Below are 23,172 nucleotides of genomic sequence, written 5' to 3'. Positions count from 1 at the left end.
GTAAGTTCTTATTTATCAGTAATTATTTTAAATGCAAATGAATTAAATTGTCCAATCAAATGACAAGTGTCAGAATGTATTAAAAAAACAAGACCGCACTATATGCTGCATATAAGAGACTCATGTCAAGACTTCCCTGGTGGCACAGTGGTTAAGAATCCACCTGCCAAAGCAGGGGACACAGGTTCGAGAACTGGTCTGGGAAGATCCCACATGCCGTGGAGCGACTAAGCTCCTGCGCCACAACTACTGAGCCTGCGCTCTAGAGCCCACACACCACAACGAAGAGTAGCCCCTGCTCGCTGCAACTAGAGAAAGTGCACGCACAGCCACGAAAACCCAACACAGCCAAAAATAAATAAATAAATTTTTAAAAAAGAGAGACTCATTTCAGCTTTAAGGACACACCTAGACTTATCCATGTGTCATATGTGAAGAGATGAAAAGCTATTCCATGCAAATGGGAACTAAAAGAGGGGCCATTTCAAAACAAGTATATGTTAGGTCACAAATCAAATCTTAGCAAATTTCAGAAGACTGACATCATACCAGATTCTTTTCTGACTACAGTGGTATAAAACTAGAAATAAAACAATGGGGAAAACTTGAAAATCGACAAATATGTGGAAGTTAAACAACCTACTCCTGACCAACCATTGGGTCAAAGAAGAAATCAAAAGGGAAATCAGAAAACATCTTGAAAGAAACAAATATGGAAACACAACATATTCCACATTCCACGATTTATATGTGGAATCTAAAAAAGCCAAACTCATGGAAACTGAGTAAAATGGTGGTTGCCCAGAGGTGGGCAGTGGTGGTGGAAGAAATGAGGAAATGTTGGTCGAACAGTATAGACTTCCAGTTAGGCAGTGGATATGTTTTGGGGATCTAAGGTACAGCACTGGGACTATAGCTAACAATACTACATTATATAATTAATCGAAAGTTCCTAAGAGATTAATCTTTAAAAATGGTAATTATGTGAGTTGATGTATTAACTAACCTTATTGTGGGAATCATTTTCCAATATATATGTGTATCAAATCATCATGTTGTATACCTTAAACTTATACAATATTTTATTTCAAGTAAGTCTCAATAAAGTTGGAATATATATATGTATAAAACAAAGACCTTTTCTCGGAACTTTTATAAAAAAGTAAATAAAACAATATGTGAGAAGTATTTAGACTCTTAAAAAAAAGAATGAACTGTCAAAAAAAAATGACCTCTCATTACCACAGTCATGAATGATCTCAAAATAATTAAGCTGATTGAAAGAAGCCAGACATCCCCTCCAACTCCATAAATAGAAGCACATATTGTGTGTTCCGTTTATATACGATTTTAAAAAATGCAAAACAAATCTACACTCACAGAAAGCAGAAGAGTGGTTGCCTTGGGGGAGGGATGATGAGGTGGGGAAGAAGAGTAAGAATCCAAAGGGGCACCACTACAGTGGTGTGTGCACGTATATATGTATATGTGTGTGTGCACGTGCACACATATGCATATATATACATGTGCATATATATATTAAAGAAATGTCAGTGCTGCATTAGAAAGTTATTTACTAAACTCTAAAGAAAGTAGTAAGGGAGGAATAAAGGAATGAAAAATACATGAGACAGATAAATAAAAAACAAAAAGTAAAATAGCACACCTAAATTGAACTATATCAATAATAGCATTAAATGTGAATGGATTAAGCAGTATGATCAAAAAGTAGAAATTGTCAGTACTGGATAAAACAACATCTAGGAGACACATCTTAGATTCAAAGATGTAAATATATTTAACTTAAATAGATGGGAAAAGATATGCAAACAACAGTCACAAGAAAATGAGTGATTATAGTGATGTTAGGCAATATAGACTTTAAAACAAATAATGATACTACGGATGAAAAGGGCTTTTTAGGGGCTTCCCTGGTGGCGCAGCGGTTGAGAGTCCGCCTGCCGATGCATGGGACACGAGTTCGTGCCCCGGTCTGGGAAGATCCCACATGCCGCGGAGCGGCTGGGCCCGTGAGCCATGGCCGCTGAGCCTGTGCGTCCGGAGCCTGTGCTCCGCAACGTGAGAGGCCCGTGTACCGCAAAAAAAAAAAAAAGAAAAGGGCTTTTTATAATCCTATAAGGGTCAGACCACCAGGAAGGTCCAACAATGAAATCCCTAATAAAGGAACTTCAAAATACATGAAACAAAAAATGACAGAAATGAACACAGAAATAGTTCAACAATAATTGTTGTTATAATACTTCCTTTTAATTACGGATAGAAAAACTAAGCAGGAGACCAATATGTAAATAGAAGTCTAGAGCAGCACTATAAACTATTTTGACCTGACATATCTATGGAGTACCCAACAACAATAATATACATTCTTCTCAAGTACACCTAAATTATTTTTCCAACCACAGTGAAGAAATCAATAACAGAAGTAAAACTGAAAAATTAACAAATACATGGAAATTAAACAACATACTCCCAGATAACTTATGGGTCAAAGAAGAAATTAAAAGGGAAATTAGAAAATACTTTGAGATGAATGAAAATGAAGGTATACCAAAACTTACACAATATAGCTAAAATAATGCTTATAGGGAAATTTCTACTTATAAATTCCTATATTATGAGAGAAGGAAGATCTCAAATTAATAACCTAATTTTTCACCTTAAGACATTGGAAAAACAAGGGCAAACTAAACTTAAAACAAGGAGAAGTAAGGAAATAAAAGGTTAGGGTGAAAATTAATGAAACAGAAGAGAAAACCAATAGAGAAATCAATGAAACCAAAAGCTGGTTCTTTGAAAAGATCAACAAAATCGACAACATTTTAGATTGACCAACAGAAAAAGAGGAGACACAAATTACTAGAATCAGAAATGAAACATTGCTACCAAACTTACATAAATAAAAAGGATTATAAAGGAATCTTATGAACAGTAGTATGCCAGTAAATTAGAGAACTTAGATTAAATGGACAAATTTCAAGAAAAACACTAATGAAACTGATAAATAATATGAATAGACATATAACAAGAGATTGAACTAGCAATAAAAAATATACCTGGATGACTTCACTGCTGAACTCTATCAAATGTGTAAGTAAGAATACCAGTACTTAACACACTCCCCCAAAAATAGAGAATATTTCCCAATTCATTTTATGAGGATGATATTACCCTGATGCCAGAATTAGACAAAGATTTCATAAGACTACACGTCAGTATCTCTTATAAATATGGAGACAAAATCCTCAACAAAACACCAGCAGACTTAATTCATCAACATATGAAAAGGATTACATACCATGATCAAGTGGGAATCGAAGGAATCGAAGTTTGGTTTAACATATTAAAATCTATTAATGTAACATACCATATCAGTGGAATTAAAAGCAAAAACATAATCATTTCAGTAGACACAGTAAAAGCATTTGATAACAATTCAACACTTTGTCATGAAAGTAAACAAATGAAACTATGAATAGAATGGCACTTCCTCAACTAGATAAATAGCAATTGTGAAAAACCTACAGCTAAAATCATTCTCGCTGGTGAAAGAGTAGATTTTTTCCTCCTCCGTTTAGGCTCACTGCATGGATATCTGTTCAACATTGTACTTGAGGTTATTTCCAGAGCAGTTAGGCATGTAAAAATCTAAAACATCCATATTGGGAAGAAGGAAATAAAAATCATCTCTGTTGGCGGTTGTATATGATCTTGTATGTAGAAAGTCCTAAGAAATCCACTAAAAATTATTAAAACTAATAAGTTCAGCAGGATTGCAGGATACAAGATCATCATGCAAATATCAATTTTATTTCTGTATACTTGTAAGTAGCAATCTTAAATGACAGTAGGAAAACAGTTGCATTTATGATAGCATTAAAAAGAATTAAATACTTTGCATTGTTTAAAAAAGTGAAAATCTTATACTCTGAAATCTGCAAAGCATTGTTGAAAGAAATTAAAGACCTAAATAAGTGGAAATTCATCCAGTGTTCATGCATTAGAAGACTTGTTAGGATGGCATTATTCCTCAAATTGGTCTACACATTCAGTGCATTCCTTATCAGAATCCCAGGTAACATCTTTGTAGAGGTTAACAAGCCAATTTTTTTTTTTTTTTTTTGTGGTACGCCGGCCTCTCACTGTTGTGGCATCTCCCGTTGCGGAGCACAGGCTCCAGACGCACAGGCTCAGCGGCCATGGCTCACGGGCCCTGCCGCTCCGCGGCATGTGGGATCTTCCCAGACCAGGGCACGAACTCATGTCCCCTGCATCAGCAGGCGGACTCTCAACCACTGCGCCACCAGGGAAGCCCAACAAGCCAATTTTAAAATTTGTATGGAATAGCAAGGGACCCTAAATAGCCAATATAATGTTGAAAATAAAGAACACAGTCGAGGACTCACGCTTTGCAATTTCTAAACTTATAGAGCGGTGGTAATCAAGACAGTGAAGTACTGACATAAGGATAGGCATGAAGGTCATTGGAATATGTTTGAGAATTCAGAAATAGAACCATGTTTCTGTGGTCAGCTGATTGAAGCAAGGGTACTAATACCATTCAGTTGAGAACGGATTTTTTTTTCTCTAACAAATTGTGCTGGGACAACTGGATAGTCACATTCAAAAGAATGAAGTTGTACCCTTACATCACACTATATATAAAAATTAGCTCAAAGTAGATCAAAGACCTCAATGTAAGAGCTAAAAGTATAAAACTCTTAGAAGAAAATAGGGGTAAATTTTCATGACTTCAGGTTTAGCAGTGCATTCTAAGATATACCAAAAATACAAGCAACAAAGGAAAAAGAATTAATTGGACTGTATCAACAATAAAATCTTTTCTACCTCAAAAGATACTATCAAAAAAGTGAAAAGTCAACCCACAGAATGAGAGAAAAATGTTTGCAAACCGTAAGTTACTTATATCTAGGATATATAAGGAGCTAAGCAACCTAAATGTTTATCAACTACCAAATGGATAAATAAAATGTGGTCTAGAGTGGAATATTAGTTGGTCATAGGAATGAAGTACTGATGCATGCTATAACACAGATGAACCCTGAAGAACATTATGTTAAGTGATAAGCAAGTCACAAAAGTCCACTAATTACAGGGTTCCAATAATATGAAATGTCTAGAATAGTCAAATCTTTAGAGGCAGAAAATAAATAAGTGTTTGCTTAGGGTTGGAGATACTGGGGGAAGAGAGAGTTGATACCTAAGGAGGTAGGGTGTTTTCTTTTTGAGGTAATGAAAATATTTTAAGATCGACTTTGGTGGTGGTTGCACATATCTGTTAATATACTCAAAACCATAGAATAGAATGTATACTTTAAATGGGTGAATTGTATTTGGAAATGTCCCAATACAAATACTTCGGAAAGCTGGATGAAATAGAATAAATAGCCTTTCAATTACATAGCTCTATTCACAAGAAAGTGAAGAAAGTCCCCAAGGAACAAAAGCAAAGAGGAACCTGAAAGCCAGACCTATACACATGTGCTGACTTTGGGCAAGACTGACAGCAAGAAGAGCAGGCTGTTTTAGTCCTGAAAGGGAGAGATAATGTTAGCTTGGACTAGAGGATGAATGGACTGTGATTCAGGATATATTTTCAAGGTAGAGCTGGTTGGTATGAAGGTGGGCGAATTAGATATGGGATTTGAGGCAGAGAGAAGTAAAGTTGCTTCCTAGATTTTGGCCTGAACTGTTAGGTATATGGTTTTGCCATTTAGTGAAATGGGCAAAAGATAGGAAGACCAGAATTGGGGTAGGGGACAGGGGAATCAAAGTCCTGTTTAGGACATATTAAATTTGAGTTGACTATTAGATGTCATTTTTAGATGTCAGGTAGTTAGTTGCATGTATGTGACTGATGTTCAGGAGAGATTGTGGCTGACATCAACAGTATATAGATGGTATTCAAAGCTATGGGATTAGATGAAGCAACAAGGGAAAAGCAACAAATAACATAGAAGGGAATCCCCATAAGGTTACCAGCTGATTTTTCAGCAGAAACAGACAACTGTTTCAAGGATTTTTTGCTAACAGAGGAGCTGAAAAATAGAGGTACCTGAAGGGTGATATGGATTCCAGTGAGGGATTTTATGATATTTATATACTGATAAGAATTATTCAGTAAAGGGGGACATTGCTACTACAAAATGAGAGCAAAATCTTTGATTCAATTAGGGAAAAGGGTTTCGTGTGTATAAGTGGAAGGGTTAGCCTAGGAACAGCTTTTGAAATAGGAAGATAGCATAAGTGAGTACAGATGCAAATAGATCAGTCTTCTCTCCTTTTGGATTTGTTCCTGTCAAAAATTTTCTTGTTAATTTTTGAAGTACTGTTAGACTTATTCTTCCTGTTTCTAATTTGATGAACCATTCTCGGTAAATGGGAAGGACCCTCAGGGCTTCTCCAGAGAACTTTTTGCTCACTCTTTTTTTTTTTTTTTTTGCGGTACGCGGGGCTCTCCCTGTTGTGGCCTCTCCCATTGCGGAGCACAGGCTCCAGACGCGCAGGCTCAGCGGCCATGGCTCACTGGCCCAACTGCTCCGCGGCATGTGGGATCCTCCCGGACCGGGGCACGAACCCGTGTACCCTGCATCGGCAGGCGGACTCTCAACGACTGCGCCACCAGGGAAGCCCTTAAGTGTTTTTGTTTGTTTGTTTGTTTGTTTGTTTTTGCGGTACGAGGGCCTCTCACTGTTGTGGCCTCTCCAGTTGCGGAGCACAGGCTCTGGACGCGCAGGCTCAGCGGCCATGGCTCACGGGCCCAGCCGCTACGCGGCATGTGGGATCTTCCCGGACAGGGGCACGAACCCATGTCCCCTGCATCGGCAGGCGGACTCTCAACCACTGTGCCACCAGGGAAGCCCACTTTCATTTATCTTGTTCACCAAAAGGAGATAATTCTGTTTTGGGGTTTTTTAAAAAATTAATTAATTTGTTTCTGGCCGCGTTGGGTCTTCATTGCTGTGCCCAGGCTTTCTCTAGTTGCAGCGAACAGGGACTACTCTTCGTTGCAGTGTGCAGGCTTCTCATTGCAGTGGCTTCTCTTGTTGTGGAGCATGGGCTCTAGGCACGTGGGCTTCAGTAGTTGCTGGCATGTGGGCTCAATAGTTGTGGCTCGCAGGCTCTAGAGCACAGGCTAGAGCGTGTCCCCTGCATTGGCAGGTGGATTCTCAACCACTGCGCCACCAGGGAAGCCCCAATAATTCTGTTTTGTAGAACAGGAAATTGAGCAACATGTTTTCCAAATTTAAAATGTTTTCTCTATGTATTTTCATGTAATTTCAGTACATCTACACAGCATATTGGTTTATTGGCTACAGAACTAGTAAGTGAAGATTAAAAATTACTGTTAAATCTGTGAGATCTGACATCAGAAGAAGGTATGATAGGATATCTACAGGTGTGTTGCCAGTGATGCCCACACTTCTTTATGAAACTGTTTTTTCAACCACTGGTAGATTTTAAAATTGCAGTGGAGTTAGAGGATACATTTGAAAGGTCTGTCACTGTTCCACCTCTGAAGTTCTAATTGAGTGTTTTGTTGAATATCCAGTTGACAGCTAGTAATCTACCAACTTCTTTTAGGTACTGAGGATAAGAACTCCATTTTGGGAAATATGATGACTTAGAAAACCTAAAAATGTCTCGATACAAAATACTTAGGAAAGCTGGATGAAATATAACAAATACCCTTTTTATTTTATTTTATTATTTATTTATTTATTTATTTATTTTGCTGTACGTGGGCCTCTTACTGTTGTGACCACTCCCGTTGTGGAGCACAGGCTCCAGATGCGCAGGCTCAGCGGCCATGGCTCACGGGCCCAGCCGCTCCGCGGCATGTGGGATCCTCCCGGACCGGGGCACGAACCCGTGTCCCCTGCATCAGCAGGCGGACTCTCAACCACTGCACCACCAGGGAAGCCTAAATACCCTTTTTTTAAAAAATAAATAAATTTATTTATTTATTTATTTTTGGCTGTCTTGGGTCATTGCTGAGTGCTGGCTTTCTCTAGTTGCGGCGAGTGGGGGCTACTCTTCGTTGCGGTGCGTGGGCTTCTCATTGCGGTGGCTTCTCATTGCGGTGGCTTTTCTTTGTTGCAGAGCACAGGCTCTAGGTGCGCAGGCTTCAGTAGTTGTGGCACGAGGGCTGAGTAGTTGTGGCACGAGGGCTCAGTAGTTATGGCTCATGGGCTTAGTTGCTCCACAGCATGTGGGATCTTCCAGGACTAGGGCTCAAACCCGTGTCCCCTGCATTGGCAGGCGGATTCTTAACCACTGCGCCACCAGGGAGGTACCAACAAATACCCTTTTAATTGAATAGCTGTATTCACAAAAATGTAAAGAAAATCCTCAAGGAACGAAAGCAAAGAGGGAAATGAAAGCCAGAACTATATGTATGAACTGACATTGGGACTCCTCTGGGGGAATTTGCTGTTCTTTATAACCAGTGGACTTGGGTTTTGATAGGTAAATTAGGTAAGAGATAAAGCCTTGGATTTTACAGGGAGAGGTTTTGGAACTGAGATTTCCTTATAAAACATACTTGGGATACATCCTAACTTGAAAGGATATACTTGAAAAAATAATAATAGTAACCTGCCTACAGTCACAGGAAAAAAATAAGGAAGCTTCTCTGTCTTACATTGGACACTGATTGGAGAGGAGTCTTGTTGAGTATTTGTACCCATAGGCTTGCCTTCATGTATGTTTGGGGTTTTAATTTATACTACCTTCTTGTTCCTGGGTTAGGAATACTCTTGGGGCACCTGACAGAATCAGCTGTAAAACTGTCGAGGGACATGCTTGCCACCCAGGCTGCATAGTATTCCCACAGGTAACTCTGATAAGGAATAGTGCACAATGCAAAATTTACAAAGAATGGGGCTTCCCTGATAGCGCAGTGGTTAAGAATCCGCCTGCCAGTGCAGGGGACACGGGTTCGAGCCCTGATCTGGGAAGATCCCACATGCCGTGGAGCAACTAAGTCCATGCGCCACAGCTACTGAGCCTGTGATCTAGAGCTGGTGAGCCACAACTACTGAGCCCGCATGCCTAGAGCCCGTGCTCCACAACAGGAGAAGCCACCGCAATGAGAAGCCCACGCACCACAACAAAGAGTGGCCCCTGCTGCTCTCAACTAGAGAAAGCCCGTGCGCAGCAACGAAGACCCAACGCAGCCATAAATAAATAAATTAAATAAATTAAAAAAAAAAACTAACCTTTAAAAAAAGATTTACAAATGACAATTCACCATGAGCAAGAGTTAGCAAACCCCCAGTAAGATCAAATCTCACCAAAACTTTGGCATCTGAATTATTAGCTGTAACCTTAAGATGGGTATGATTAAAATGACTAAAGATTTAAAGAAAATTTTGGAAACGTTAGAAAATAACATTACAAAAGATTTTAATATACCAAGCAAACTAAAAATAAAACTTCTACAAGTGAAAATTAGACCCAGTGAAATTAAAGGTGCAACAGATATATTACCTACAAAATGAATCTGAGGAAATTACTCAGAAAATAACATTGAAAGATGATAATATATGAAAAAGCAGTTAAGAAACATGGAGACTAGGATGCGAAGGACCAACATGTACCTAAATGTTCCTTAAAAATCGAATGAGGGAGGGGGGACCACTGACGGTCCAGTGGTTAGAACTCCGTGCTTCCACTGCAGGGGTCACGGGTTGGATTCCTGGTTGGGGAACTAAGATCCTGCATGCCGCGCAGTGCAACCAAAAAAAAGGAATAGAATGAGGGAGAAGGAAATTGGTATAATAGCTGAATATCTTCCGAAAGTGATAAAGGATATAAACCCTCAGCTTAAAAAAACAGAATGAGTCCCAACCAGGATGACAGTGAAACTGTAGAACATCACAGCCAAAGAGTAGTTCTTAAAAGGCTGAATGAGAATCAAGATGAATAGGACATAGTTCATGTCCTCAAGATGCTTATAGCTTAGGGTAGATGACACTTGTTAAAAATGTTGTTGCAGTGATTTCTACTAGTCTTTGCTTTGTAACAAACTAACTCAGGTTTGAAAAACTATTATTTCTCATTTTATGGATTGACTGGGTAGTTTTGCTAGTCTTGCTTAGGGTCATACAACTTCATTTAGCTGGTGCGTTGGCTGGGGACTGGGCTTGACTTTGTCTCTCTTTCCATGTGGTTTTCAGCTTAGGCTTCTTCACAGCATGGTGGTCTTAGGGCAGACGTGAAAGCTGTAAGACCTCTTTTAAGGCTAAAGCTTATAAGTTACATGGTGTCACTTCTACCACATTCTGTTGTAGAAAAGCAAGCCACAATGCCAGCCCACATTCATGGGATTAGAGAAATAGACTATATCTCTTGATGGAGGAACTGTAGAGATTTTGTGGCCATATTTAATTTTCAACATGAGTATAATTAGATCAGTGCTGTGATAAAGGTTAACAAAAGGATGCTATAGAACAGAGCAGGTAGAAACTTAGCTTGGGGGAGGAGTCAGGGGGAAGGCTTCTCAGAGAGGATAATGCTTCAGTTAAACCCTTTAAAGGAAAGCTTTATGTGATAGTGTAGTTATTAAAAACACAGGTATTTTTCTGTATGAAATGTTTATGACAACTCACATCAAAATCTGAGAATTTTCCATAAGTTCAGAACATGTTGCATTTTCTCTGCTTCACTTCCCTGGTGTAGGAATCTTACACCCTTTAGCTCTTAGCCAAAGATACTCTTTAAATGTTGGTTGGGGTACATTGATGAGATAGTACTGCTGAGGCAGAAAGTTCAGTTAGAGGATTTTTTAAGCTTTTTAATCTTCATAGAGTTTTCTTCTTGAAAAATCCAGCTGACATTATTTTGGTTGAGAAAAGTTGCCAGGTTTTATTAAAGTAGTTAGCAGATACAGAAGTCACTCCTTCTCACTTAGTAATGCCTAGACTAATCTTCTGACTCAGTTTCTGAAATTGTATTGGAGTCAGTTGATCTTGTCCTCTAAAATGCAGATCTTTTTTTTTTTTTTTTTTTTGCGGTACGCGGGCCTCTCACTGTTGTGGCCTCTCCCGTTGTGGAGCACAGACTCCGGATGCGCAGGCTCAGCGGCCATGGCTCACGGGCCCAGCCGCTCTGCAGCATGTGGGATCCTCCCGGACTGGGGCACGAACCCATGTCCCCTGCATCGGCAGGCGGACTCTCAACCACTGCGCCACCAGGGAAGCCCCAAAAATGCAGATCTTTTATTCAAGCAAAGTTAGTGAACCATGAACACAGAGTTTAATTAAGGGGATCAGACTGGTGGCGGGGGAGACACTTAAGTAAATATGTCATCATGACAAAATGCATCAATTGCTGGAGTATAGATATGAGCAGAATTATATGAGAACATAATTGTTGCCTGAAGAAGAAAAGAAAGGTTTTCATAGAGTAGGTAACAATTCGGCAGAGCATTAAAGAGTCATTAAGAATTTCCCAAAGAAGAGAGTCTGTGACATGTGGCAAGATCAAGAGGCTTGAAAGAGCCTGGAGTCGGGACCACTGCATGCAGTAGAATTGAATGTGCTTGCTTTTCTTTTTCTCCCAAGATGTGAATAGACTTTTTGTCATTTTTTTCTGTAATTATAAAAATAATATATGCTTAATTTAGAAAACTCAGACAATAAGAAAAGTAAGTAAAACCTAGCCATAATCCCATTATTTAGCAAAACATTCATAAGTATTTTGGGTCCTTCTTCAATTGACTTTTTTTTTTTTTTTTTTTGCGGTACGCGGACCTCTCACTGTTGTGGCCTCTCCCGTTGCGGAGCACAGGCTCCGGACGCGCAGGCTCAGCGGCCATGGCTCACAGGCCCAGCCGCTCCGCGGCATGTGGGATCTTCCCGGACCGGGGCACGAACCCGTGTCCCCTGCATTGGCAGGCAGAGTCTCAACCACTGCGCCACCAGGGAAGCCCAACCAATTGACTTTTTTTTGGGGGGGTTTTTTGGCTGTGTTGGGTCTTCGTTGGTGCGCACGGGCTTTCTTGAGTTGCGGCGAGCAGGGGCTACTGTTCGTTGTGGCGCGCAGCCTTCTCATTGCGGTGGCTTCTCTTGTTGCGGAGCACGAGCTCTAGGCGCGCAGGCTTCAGTAGTTGCAGCACGTGGATTCAGTAGTTGCAGCATGCAGGCTTCAGTAGTTTGCGGTACATGGGCTCAGTAGTTGCGTCGTGCGGGCTCTAGGGCGTACAGGCTCAGTAGTTGTGGTGCATGGGCTTAGTTGCTCCGTGGCATGTGGGATCTTCCTGGACCAGGGATCAAACCCATGTCCTCTGCATTGGCAGGCAGATTCTTAACCACTGAGCCACCAGGGAAGTCCCAGTTGACTTTTTTTTTTTTTTTTTTTTTTGTGGCACGCGGGCCTCTCACTGCTGTGGCCTGTCCCGTCGCGGAGCACAGGCTCCGGACGCGCAGGCTCAGCGGCCATGGCTGACGGGCCCAGCTGCTCCGCGGCACGTGGGATCTTCCCGGACCGGGGCACGAACCCGCGTCCCCTGCATCGGCAGGCGGACTCTCAACCACTGTGCCACCAGGGAAGCCCCCAGTTGACTTTTAAAGATGAATTCACAAGGTTCTGTTCCTTTCCCTTTTTAAATTAATGTTAATAATTCCTAACGGTAATTTTAGTTTGTTTTTCTGGTCCTTCTTTTATATAGTAAGATAAAGATATGGATTTTCAGAACAACTGTTGTTTATAAATGAGGCACAAAGTGATTTATCAAAGATCACAGAAAGAATCTGTGAGTGCCTTTGAGATTAGTTACTATGCTTTCCAGTGTCCAAATTGGGCTTCTGATTTTTTTGTGCCTTGCTTTTTTGTTTTTCATTTTTATTTATTTTATTTTTAGCTATATTGGGTCTTCGTTGCTGCGCACGGGCTTTTCTCTGGTTGCGGTGAGTGGGGGCTACTCTTTTTTTTTTTGCAGTATGCGGGCCTCTCACTGTTGCGGCCTCTCCCGTTGCAGAGCACAGGCTCTGGACGCGCAGGCTCAGCGGCCATGGCTCGTGGGCCCAGCTGCTCCGCGGCATGTGGGATCTTCCCAGACCAGGGCACGAACCCGTGTCCCCTGCATCGGCAGGCGGACTCTCAACCACTGTGCCACCAGGGAAGCCCTGGGGGCTACTCTTTGTTGCGGTGCGCAGGCTTCTCATTGCAGTGGCTTCTCTTGTTGTGAAGCACGGGCTCTAGGCGTGCGGGTTTCAGTAGTTTGGCACATGGGCTCAGTAGTCGTAGCTCACGGACTCTAGAGTGCAGGCTCATTAGTTGTGGCACACGGGCTTAGTTGCCCCACGGCATGTGGGATCTTCCAGACCAGGGCTCAAACCCGTGTCCCTTGCATTGGCAGGCGGATTCTTAACCACTGCGCCACCAGGGAAGCCCTGTGCCTTGCTTTCTGATAAGACGAGATTTATATACTTGTTTTGAAATGGTTCAGCTCTTACTCTGAAACTGAGTAAAATTACTTAGTTTGAACCATTTTCATTTGTATTTTCACTGCAGTATGACACAAGTAGTGGGAACTGTAGATCATCAGGAATTTATCTTTAATTTTCTGATTGTGGATTTTTCTAGCACACACTTTCATTTCCTAAGCATGCTTTCTTGAAGACATAAAATCTCTACTGTAAAAGCATCTCAAACTGCCTAAAGTAGCTTTTTATAACTGGTAAATCAAGTAGAGCCTAGTTGGTATTGTTGCAGTGAAGGGAAACAGGAGCTATAAAGTTAGAAGCAGAAAATTAAGACCAGGAAATGACTGGCTATTGCCTTTGGAACATTTTGTCCTTTGATTCCATAAATGCAGTTTTGCTCTCAAGGAAATGGGCTTGTAGCCAATTCTACCATTCAAATTGTTACCTTTATTTGATATTATTTAGAAAGGACAGATGTTATTCCAGTAATGCTTCTTTTGCACATAAATAGTGGGTGTGTTCTTAGTTTTCTTTGGACCAAGGAAAGTGGAAGAACTACTTTTTTAAAAGTTATTATTTGTTGTTTTTTTTTTGGTTTTTTTTTTTTTTTTTTTTTTTTTTTGCGGTATGCAGGCCTCTCACTGTTGTGGTCTCTCCCGTTGCGGAGCACAGGCTCCGGATGCGCAGGCTCAGCAGCCATGGCTCACGCTCCGCGGCATGTGGGATCTTCCCGGACCGGGGCACGAACCCGTGTCATCTGCATCGGCAGGCAGACTCTCAACCGCTGCGCGGTTAAGCCCATTATTTGGGCTTAATAAAGGGAAGCCCATTATTTGTTTTTTTCGCTTCACCTCCCGTAGGTGGACCAGAGTTTATTTAGAAATAGTTGAAAGTTGGGTAGGGAGATATTAGGTGGATGCTTACTAGTTGGCAGGTAATGTGATGTGAGAAGTGAGACAATCCCTATAAAAATCACGATTCAGTGCCTGCCTATAATGTAAATAATAAGTGTCCAATGATCATATTACTGCATCATTGAACCATGACAGTCTTGTGAGATAGGTATTAACATTCTCATTTTATTTATTTATTTGGCTGCACTGGGTCTTCGTTGCTGAGTGCGGGCTTTCTCTAGTTGCAGCGAGGAGGGGCTACTCTTCATTGCAGTGCGCGGACTTCTCGTTGAGGTCGCTTCTCTTGTTGCGTAGCACGGGCTCTGGGCACGTGAGCTTCAGTAAGCGCAGCACGTGGGCTCAGTAGTTGTGGCATGTGGGCTTCAGTAGTTGTGGCGAACGGGCTTAACTGCTCCACGGCATGTGGGATCTTCCCAGACCGGGGATCGAACCTGTGTCCCCTGCATTGGCAGGTGGATTTTTTAATCACTGTGTCACCGGGGAAGTCCAACATTCTCATTTTAGAGATGAGACAGTTGTGGCTTCTAGAGGTTAATTTGTCCATAGCCAATAGAGTTAGTGTTAGAGGCATGTCCCCAACTCAGATCTGTCTTATTGTGGAGCCCAAGTAGGACTACTAAGTACAGTTGTGTAAGCTACACGTGCAATCCCAGGGGGGTGCTGTTCACATAGCCTGTGATGTGAATGGTGCCCCCTGGAGTTGTGCCACAAGCCAACTCTTGTTCCAGTTGTGTTTTTTGTTTTTGATTTGTTTACCACTACTCTACTTTGTAAGTAGAATTATGAATAAATCATTCACTGAGTAGTCTCTGTCCTTGCAAACATTCATGTCTATGTTTGGCTATTTAATGCCTTTTTTCTTCTCAATTCAGGAGTATTTTAAAGAACTCTCCCTTCCTCTTCTTAAAGGTTACATGGAGATGAACACAAATCTAAATATGATTCTTAGTTGTATTATCTGTACATATCGGCTTTGCTTTTTTATTTTTATATTTGGGCTAAATTAAGTTAGAAGTCTTTTTTGGGTTTCAAAATAAAGATAATTGTTTGCGTTTTGTAGCATGCTATTTGGTCCTGCCCAGTATTCTTATGGTAAATGTTAAACTTTAATGACACTTATAAAATGTTCAGGTTTAATGATACTTTAATGACACTCAAAATAGGAAGTGGTATTTGTTTTTGTTTTATTTTTAAGTCGTTAACAAAGCTAAAATCTTTCAGATTTCCTTTTCTAGCACTAAACCAAAATCTGTAGAACACCCAATATCCAAATTGGGTAAAAGAATACTTTGGCTTTTATTCTTGGCATTTATAAAATTCAGTTCATTAAACATGTATTGTAGATATACTCTGTACCCTCAGCTACCCGAAGCTTTGGGAATACAAAGATAATTGAAGAAACAGTCTCTGCTATCTAATAATGCCCAGTCTGGTTGAAGAGGCCCACTAAGCAAATATTCTCTAAAACAAGTAGCAATGCTGGAATAAACAAGTATACTAATATTTTGATAGCACTCTCTAAGGAGAGAGTGATTAAACCGCATATATCAGGCTTAAGATCTCTCAGAGGAGGTAACAGAATTTAAGCTTGGTCTTTAAGAGTAGAAAGGCAAAGGAGAGGAAGGCTTTCCAGGAAAGGGAACGGTCTGTGCAAAGTCTAGATATTTAAAGGTTTATGGTGTGTCTTGGGGAGTTTGAGTAGTTTGATGTGACAGATAAGAGATGGAAAAGTAAATTGGGAAGAGTTGTGAGAAACTCTTAGAACATAGTAATGAATATGGGCATTATCTTATGGACATTGAGGAAACATGGGAGGGTATAAAAATAAGGCAGTGCTTGATTAGAACTAAGATTTGCACTTGTAATTTGAATGGCCATATGCATGATAAATCAGAGGGGAGTGAGAAAGAAGGCAGGGAAACTACTACCTTTCCGGTAGGTAGGCTTATATAAAATGAAAGAGATTCCCATGGTGTTAGCTATGCAGAGAGACAGAAGGAAAATAATGGGCAGTTGAGCAAGGAGCAGTAGGGTTTGTGAGTAGTGTGGAAATGAGAGGAGTGAAGGATGACTGTAATCCTTCATTTGGTAACTGAGTGGAAAGTAGTGCAATTCATTAATTTTTTTTTTAAAGATACAGGAAGAGAATTAGAGTTAAGTTTTGACGTAAGTTTGGAGTATCTAGCTGAAGGTGTCTGTCCATTAGACAGGGAGGGGTTGTAGATGTATATTAGGGATTGTTTATGTATCATTGGTATTGGATGAAATGGCACAGGAAAATCTGTAAAATGAAGTTATTGCCGAAAACAGAATCCTGGACGAACACCTTTTGAGGGGCATGTAGAGAAAAGGAACAGTTGTGTTCTCAAATTGCATCTTTCATAGAAACCACATTTTTTTTCTATTTAAAAAAGATAGCCTTTTTTAAAAGAGCAGTTTTAGATTCACAGCAAAATTGAGAGGAAGGTACAGAGATTTCCCATATAACCTTTGCCCCAACACATGCATAGCCTCTCCCGCTATGAATATCCCCTTCCAAGTTTAAGTCTATTGAGGTAAAATTTACACACAGTAAAATACAGCCCTTTTAGGTATGCAGTTCTATGAACTTTAATGAATGTAAACTCTTACGTAATCACCACGACCACCACAGTCAAGATACAGAATATTTTCATTACTCCAGAAAGTCCCTTTATAGTTCTTTTTAGTCATTCATCTTTCCCCTTCCCAGCCTCTGACAATCAGTGATCTGATTTCTGTCTCTATAGTTTTGCCTTTTCTGGAATGCCATGTAAATTGAATCATACAGTATATAGCCTTTTGTGTCCACTTCTTTTACTTAGAATAATGCTTTTGAGATTTATCCATGTTATTTTAGTATCAGTGGCAGTTTGTTTATCCATTCACCAGCTGATAAACATTTACTTTGTATTCAGTTTTTGGCAATTATGAATAATGCTGCTATAAACATTCACAGACAGGTCTTTGTATAGACATGTATTTTTATTTTTCTTGGGTAAACACCTAGGAGTGAGTCATAGATAAGTGTATGTTTAACTTTATAAAATTTACATAAAGTGACTGTACCATTTTGTATTCCCACCAGCAGTGTATGAGAGTTTTTCAGTTGCTCCACATTCTTGCCAGCGCTTGGTATTTTCAGGATTGTTTTGTTTTTAATTTTAGCCATTCTTATAGGTGTATAGCGGCATCCTATAGTGGTGTCAGTTTCCCTAATGGTTAATGATACTGAGTTTCTTTCAAATGCTTATTTGCATTGTCTTCTTGCGTGAAATGCCCTTTATTTAAATTGGGTTGCTTGTTTTATTATTGAGTTATAAGAATTCTGTGGATATTTTGGATATAATTCCTTCATCAGACATATGATTTGTAAATATTTTCTTGAAGTCTGCGGCTTGTCTTTTCATTCTGTGAACAGTGTCTTCCAAGCAGCAGTTTCTAATTTAATAAAGTGCGTTTCATTTTTTTCTTTTATGCATACTTTTTGTGTCCTAAGAAATCTTTGTGTCCCAGAATTACAAAGATTTTTTCCTGTGTTTTCTTCTGTAAATATTATAGTTTTAGGATTTACATTTAGATCTGCGGTCCATTTTGCATTAATTTTGTATGTGACATAAAGAGATTGATGTTTTTGCATATGTATGATGTCAAGTTAATTGTTCTGCCACCATTTGTTTTATTTTATTACCTTTCTCTGTTGAATTATCTGGCCAACTTTGTTGAAACCAATTGGCCATGTATGTGTGGGTCTATTTCTGGATTCTATTTTGTTTCCTTGTTCTGTATTATCTGTCCTTTCACTAATACCGTGTCTTGATTACTTTACCTGCAACTACATTTATTTTAGAGATCATCGTGGTATCTGTTAGGAATGCTGTTGGCAGCAAGGAACAGAAAGCCCTGCTAATAATGAGTTTATTTTTGTTATGACAAGAAGTCAGACAAGCAGTTGCTGATTTAAGCTGTTCATTTATACGAGGGGTTAACAAACTATAGCCTGCTGGCCTAATCTGGCCTGCCACTTGTTTTGTAAATCACCTGTGGAAGTTCTTGAAAATGCATATGCCAAGGCTTTATCTCTGAGACTGATTTAGTTGCTAGGGTAGGAGGTGAGGGGATAGAGGGAGGATCAGGTATTTTAATTTTAACATGCTCCCTGGTGATATTGGTAATTGTGTTGTTTAGTCATGGTTAAGAACCATTAATCTAAGGTTGGTTCTTAGAGTGTGGTCTCCAGACTAGCAGCATCACCATCTCCTGGAAACTTTTTAAAAATTCAAATTATCAGGCCCATCCCAGCCTTACTGAATGGGAATTCTTGTTAGGGCCCAACAGATTGTGTTTCAACAAGTTCACCTGGTGATTCTTAGGCATGCCAAAGCTTGAGAACCTTGAAAAGCATTGCTGAGTGTTTCCCAGATAAGCCTAGGGAAGATTAATTGACTGTCTTTTAAAAAACAAAAAACTTAATTGAGATAAGTATTAAATTATGTGACAGATAGTTAAGTTTGAAATTGGATTGAAGGTGCACAAATGATCTAACATGGTAAGTGCTGAGTACTGTATTGGACCTAATTATTCAAAGCATAAGTTAGGTTGCTATTTTTAAGCAGCTTTTAAAAATCATTTTTGTGTGTGTGCATTACTTTTTCCTACCCTTTAAGGAAGAGTTAAGGAAATAGAAGGCAGTTCTTACGTTTACAGACTTTATAAACAAGGGAAGAATGCAGATAAACATGTATAAACACAAAAGGCAAACATATAAACATGTTTCTTTTAGGGTTTGTAAATATATTACAGTGGAGGTAGCCTATCCAAAAGAAAACTTGAGTTTATTTAGCCTATATACCAAAGAAAAAACAGTACCTCATAGCATGTAAAATGTCTTCAGTTTAGTTTGCTCTTTAATGGTAACCTTCCCAGTTATAATTACTAATTGCTTAAACATGGAGTCTAATATCTTTTCTTCATCTGTTTTTAGGGAGCTGTAAATATCCTACTTATGTTATTTCTCCTTCCACTTGGACAATGGTTTAGATTCAGTTAGGCTATCTTTTATTTCCTGCAGGTGATTCCTGCAGTATTTCTTATCCAGTTCTGAAAAAATAAGAGGTTAATTAGAACTAAGCTCTAGTTTGTTTTCTAGGTGCTTTCAAAAACTTTTGAAAGGAGAACTTCTGAAAAAAGAAATTTGATTACACTTGTGATGTATAGGATCAGTCATAACAAAGAGTTAAACTTATTTGACTGAATTGTAGTTCCAATAGCAGTAACTCTGAATATAAAAGGAAGTTCACAAAAACAGATGCTGTCATTGAAACCAGAGACTGAACACCTCTCCGGCCCTTATTTCCAAGGCAAGAATAGCTGACATGTTAGAATTTCCTTGGGAAAATGAAGCAAAAAAGACTTAAGACTGTTTCTCAATCATAGTTTACAGCCAAAGGGACTTGAATTTTATAGAGTTACAAAAGATGTTTGAACTGGGTTCCTTAGTAGTCCAGAGTACCTCTGTTATTGGAATTTTGCTTCTTAACTGTGTCTTACTTTTACTGGGAAGACCTCATTGTCTTTAACAATCTCATAGCCCCACCCATTTTAACTTTTTGTCAGGTTTTAGTCTTCAGAAACTCTCCTAAATTAGCACACTTTTTTTCATCATGATTTCCTTTTCGTAAATTAATTCTCTTGTTAATTTTTCTAGTATTTCTTGAATAAGCATTTGGTGACAATACTGGGTTTTGTCACTTGTGGTTTTCCTTAGCGTTGGGCACCTGATTCTCCACCTGATTCTGCACTTGTTTACTTCCTTGTTGAGCAACTAATAATAAACCATCATGACTCTAGAAAAATACTTGACGTTGAAAAGGGTTCTGTTCCTCAGGGTCATTTTATATGTACATCTCCCCAACTTTATTCAAATGTCTCAGAACTTTAAGAACTATTTATGTCAGTGAAGTCTCCCTCAGAAATACAGGAGACTTAACTTATAGCAAGGGTGGTAAAAATGCATGTGATGATTTACTACCTAATAAGTATGTTTCTACTGATAATTTTCGGGAGCAAACACATTTTCCCTTAAGCATAAGAGAAGCTTCTCCTCTTTTTTAAAATTAATTAACTTTTGGCTGTGTTGGGTCTTTGTTGCTGCGCGTGGGCTTTCTCTAGTTGTGGCGAGCAGCGGGGCTACTTTTCGTTTTGGTGTGCGAGCTTCTCATTGTGGTGGCTTCTCTTGTTGCGGAGCATGGGCTCTAGGCGCGCAGGCTTCAGTAGTTGTGGCACGCAGGCTCAGTAGTTGTGGCTTGTGGGCTCTAGAGCACAGGCTCAGTAGTTGTGGCGCATGGGCTTAGTTGCTCCGCGGCATGTGGGATCTTCCTGGACCAGGGCTCAAACCCGTGTCCCCTCCATTGACAGGTGGATTCTTAACCACTGCGCCACCAGGCAAGTCCGAGAAGCTTCTCCTCTTAACAAGCTTTATTTCTCATCATACAAGTAAAATTACAAATATTTTAGTTGTTAATTAGTTTAGGACACTGTAGAAAACTTTTAATAAAATTGACAGACTATCACATATATTTCTGGGTATTGGTCTCAAATTCACTATACACTTTTTCATGAAAAGCTGTATGAATTAAGAGAGCAGCTGCAGCTCTTATTTATTATAGATCTTGATTTATTCTGTTTCTTAAAGACATTCAGAAGATATCTGTATATCAAAAGAATTGCTGATGATTTTCTCTAGATGTGGACCCATTTAAATCAGTACTGGCCTCTCTCATTTTGTTGATTGCATATATTTGTGACCCTTAGATTATAGGGAATGGAAGTGAACAGCAGCTGCAAAAAGAGCTAGCAGATGTGCTGATGGATCCTCCAATGGACGACCAGCCAGGGGACAAGGAGCTTGTGGAAAGGTCACAATTGGATGGCGAAGGAGATGGGCCTCTTTCTAATCAACTCTCAGCTTCATCCACCATTAACCCTGTGTCATTAGTAGGGCTCCAGAAACCAGAGATGAGCCTGCCAGTGAAACCTGGACAAGGAGGTTAGGATTGCTGCATTGCTTGCATAACTGAAGGTTATTGTTTTTAATATTTGAGTGTCCATTCTGTACTAGGTTTGATTCAAAGCGAGCAAAAACCATTATCTATGTTCTCTAGAATCTTCAGATTCTAGATTTAGGGGGATGTGAGAAGAGTAAATGTATGTACTATTCTGATTTCCCTTTAAATGTATGTCAGTTTAAAAAATTTTTTTATTGGGATAGAGTTGATTTACAATGTTGTTTTAGTTTCAGGTGTGCAGCAAAGTGAATCAATTATACATATACATATGTCCACTCTAAATGTATGTCATTTATACCACAGAAAGAGAAACAGTAGCTATAAGACATTGAGGGAGTCTTAGAGTATTTAAGGATCTTTTTCCAGGAAATGAGGAATTTGATTATAGTGTTGGAGAAATAGAGGAATAATGCTTGGTGAAGAGATGTTTGCCCCAGGCCTTTGATAGCTTGGCGGGAATAGTTGTCAAGTTGAAAAAAGGGAGCTGAAAGACGTAGCAAGGAAGGAGAGAAAAGGCAATTATAAAGGCTTTGGGGAAAGTAGGGTGTTAAAACTGTAGATGTTTATTGGGAAAGGGAAAGCAAGGGGACTGAGAGAACATGATAGAGTAGCTACGATGATGAATGAGAAAAATAATTAAAACAGAGCAGATCAGAAAGAAGACAGAGATAGGATTTTTCAGGGTGGTAAAATACTAAATGTATTTTTGATCTAAATGTAAATTATAAAGTCAAAACAAATTAGAGGAGTCAGAAAGGTAAATCAGATCTGAGTCTCAGGGCACCGTTTAGATTTGGGATTGAGACTACAGCCATACCTAAAATTTTTAGTGTTGGTGACAGAGTTCTGGTGTGAGATTTCTGGCTTTAATGGGCATTTCTTCTGGGGCAATGGCATATTCTCTCATTAGTATTTAATTTTAGAACCTAAATGTAACTTGTAGATTTTTACTTGATATTCATGTCAACAAAATATCAAAGTGAAAATAATCACCTCCTTATTGTTTCTTTCAGATTCTGAAGGGTCTAGTCCTTTCACACCAGTGGCTGATGAGGACAGTGTAGTTTTCAGCAAACTAACTTATTTAGGCTGTGCTTCAGTAAATGCTCCCAGGAGTGAAGTGGAAGCCTTAAGGATGATGTCCATCTTAAGGGGCCAGTGTCAGATTTCACTAGATGTAACCCTGTCAGTGCCGAACGTATCTGAAGGAACTGTGAGGTGAGACCAGCTTCTTGAACTGTTTGTGTTCAATAACATTTGATCAGATTTCTGACCTATAGTTTTAGAAAGAAGCAGTAGTGAACAAAATCTAATTATTTTATTCATGTTTAATTCATCTGGCACTTAGTTATCACATCTTCCAAGGATTGTGACCTTTATGAAAAATAGTCACTTGTTTGAACAGTTTTTTATACTCTTCCCCACCCCAGTTCTGTGTAGCACATTAGAAATTTAAATGTTTTGGGGATTATTGAAACATGTTGACCTAAGAGTCTGCCTAACAATTTATATTTCTCATGTGCCCCCAATACAAATACTAGCTTGACACATTAGTTCAGTATGAGATTTCATGCTGACTTTGGAAGTTACAGAAACCTGTTAGTAAATATTAACTATTCCAGTACAGATCCTAAATTTTTAAGATGAGGAAACTGAGGCCCAGAAAAGTCTCTCAAAATGGCTATTGTTTATACTAACTGAAAC

The 23,172-nt window shown here is 39.4% G+C and overlaps 1 protein-coding gene across 5 annotated transcripts in view; it reads left to right on the top strand.

Annotated features, from left to right (window-relative positions):
• RABGAP1 (RAB GTPase activating protein 1) overlaps positions 1-23,172 on the top strand; it is a 159,121-nt gene that overhangs the window by 29,743 nt on the left and 106,206 nt on the right. For 4 of the 5 annotated variants that reach the window (XM_060300459.2, XM_060300458.1, XM_060300460.1 and 1 more), the window contains 2 exons: positions 21,215-21,449; positions 22,482-22,686. In XM_060300459.2, coding sequence (XP_060156442.1) covers positions 21,215-21,449; positions 22,482-22,686 — 440 coding nt within the window. Of the gene's footprint in view, positions 1-21,214; positions 21,483-22,481; positions 22,687-23,172 lie in introns of those variants that run through there. The other variant, XM_060300461.1, reaches the window with a different exon arrangement.

This window comes from Globicephala melas, chromosome 6, assembly GCF_963455315.2.
Source record: "Globicephala melas chromosome 6, mGloMel1.2, whole genome shotgun sequence".
Lineage (NCBI taxonomy): Eukaryota > Metazoa > Chordata > Mammalia > Artiodactyla > Delphinidae > Globicephala > Globicephala melas.
This window is presented reverse-complemented; position numbering and strand designations above follow the sequence as displayed.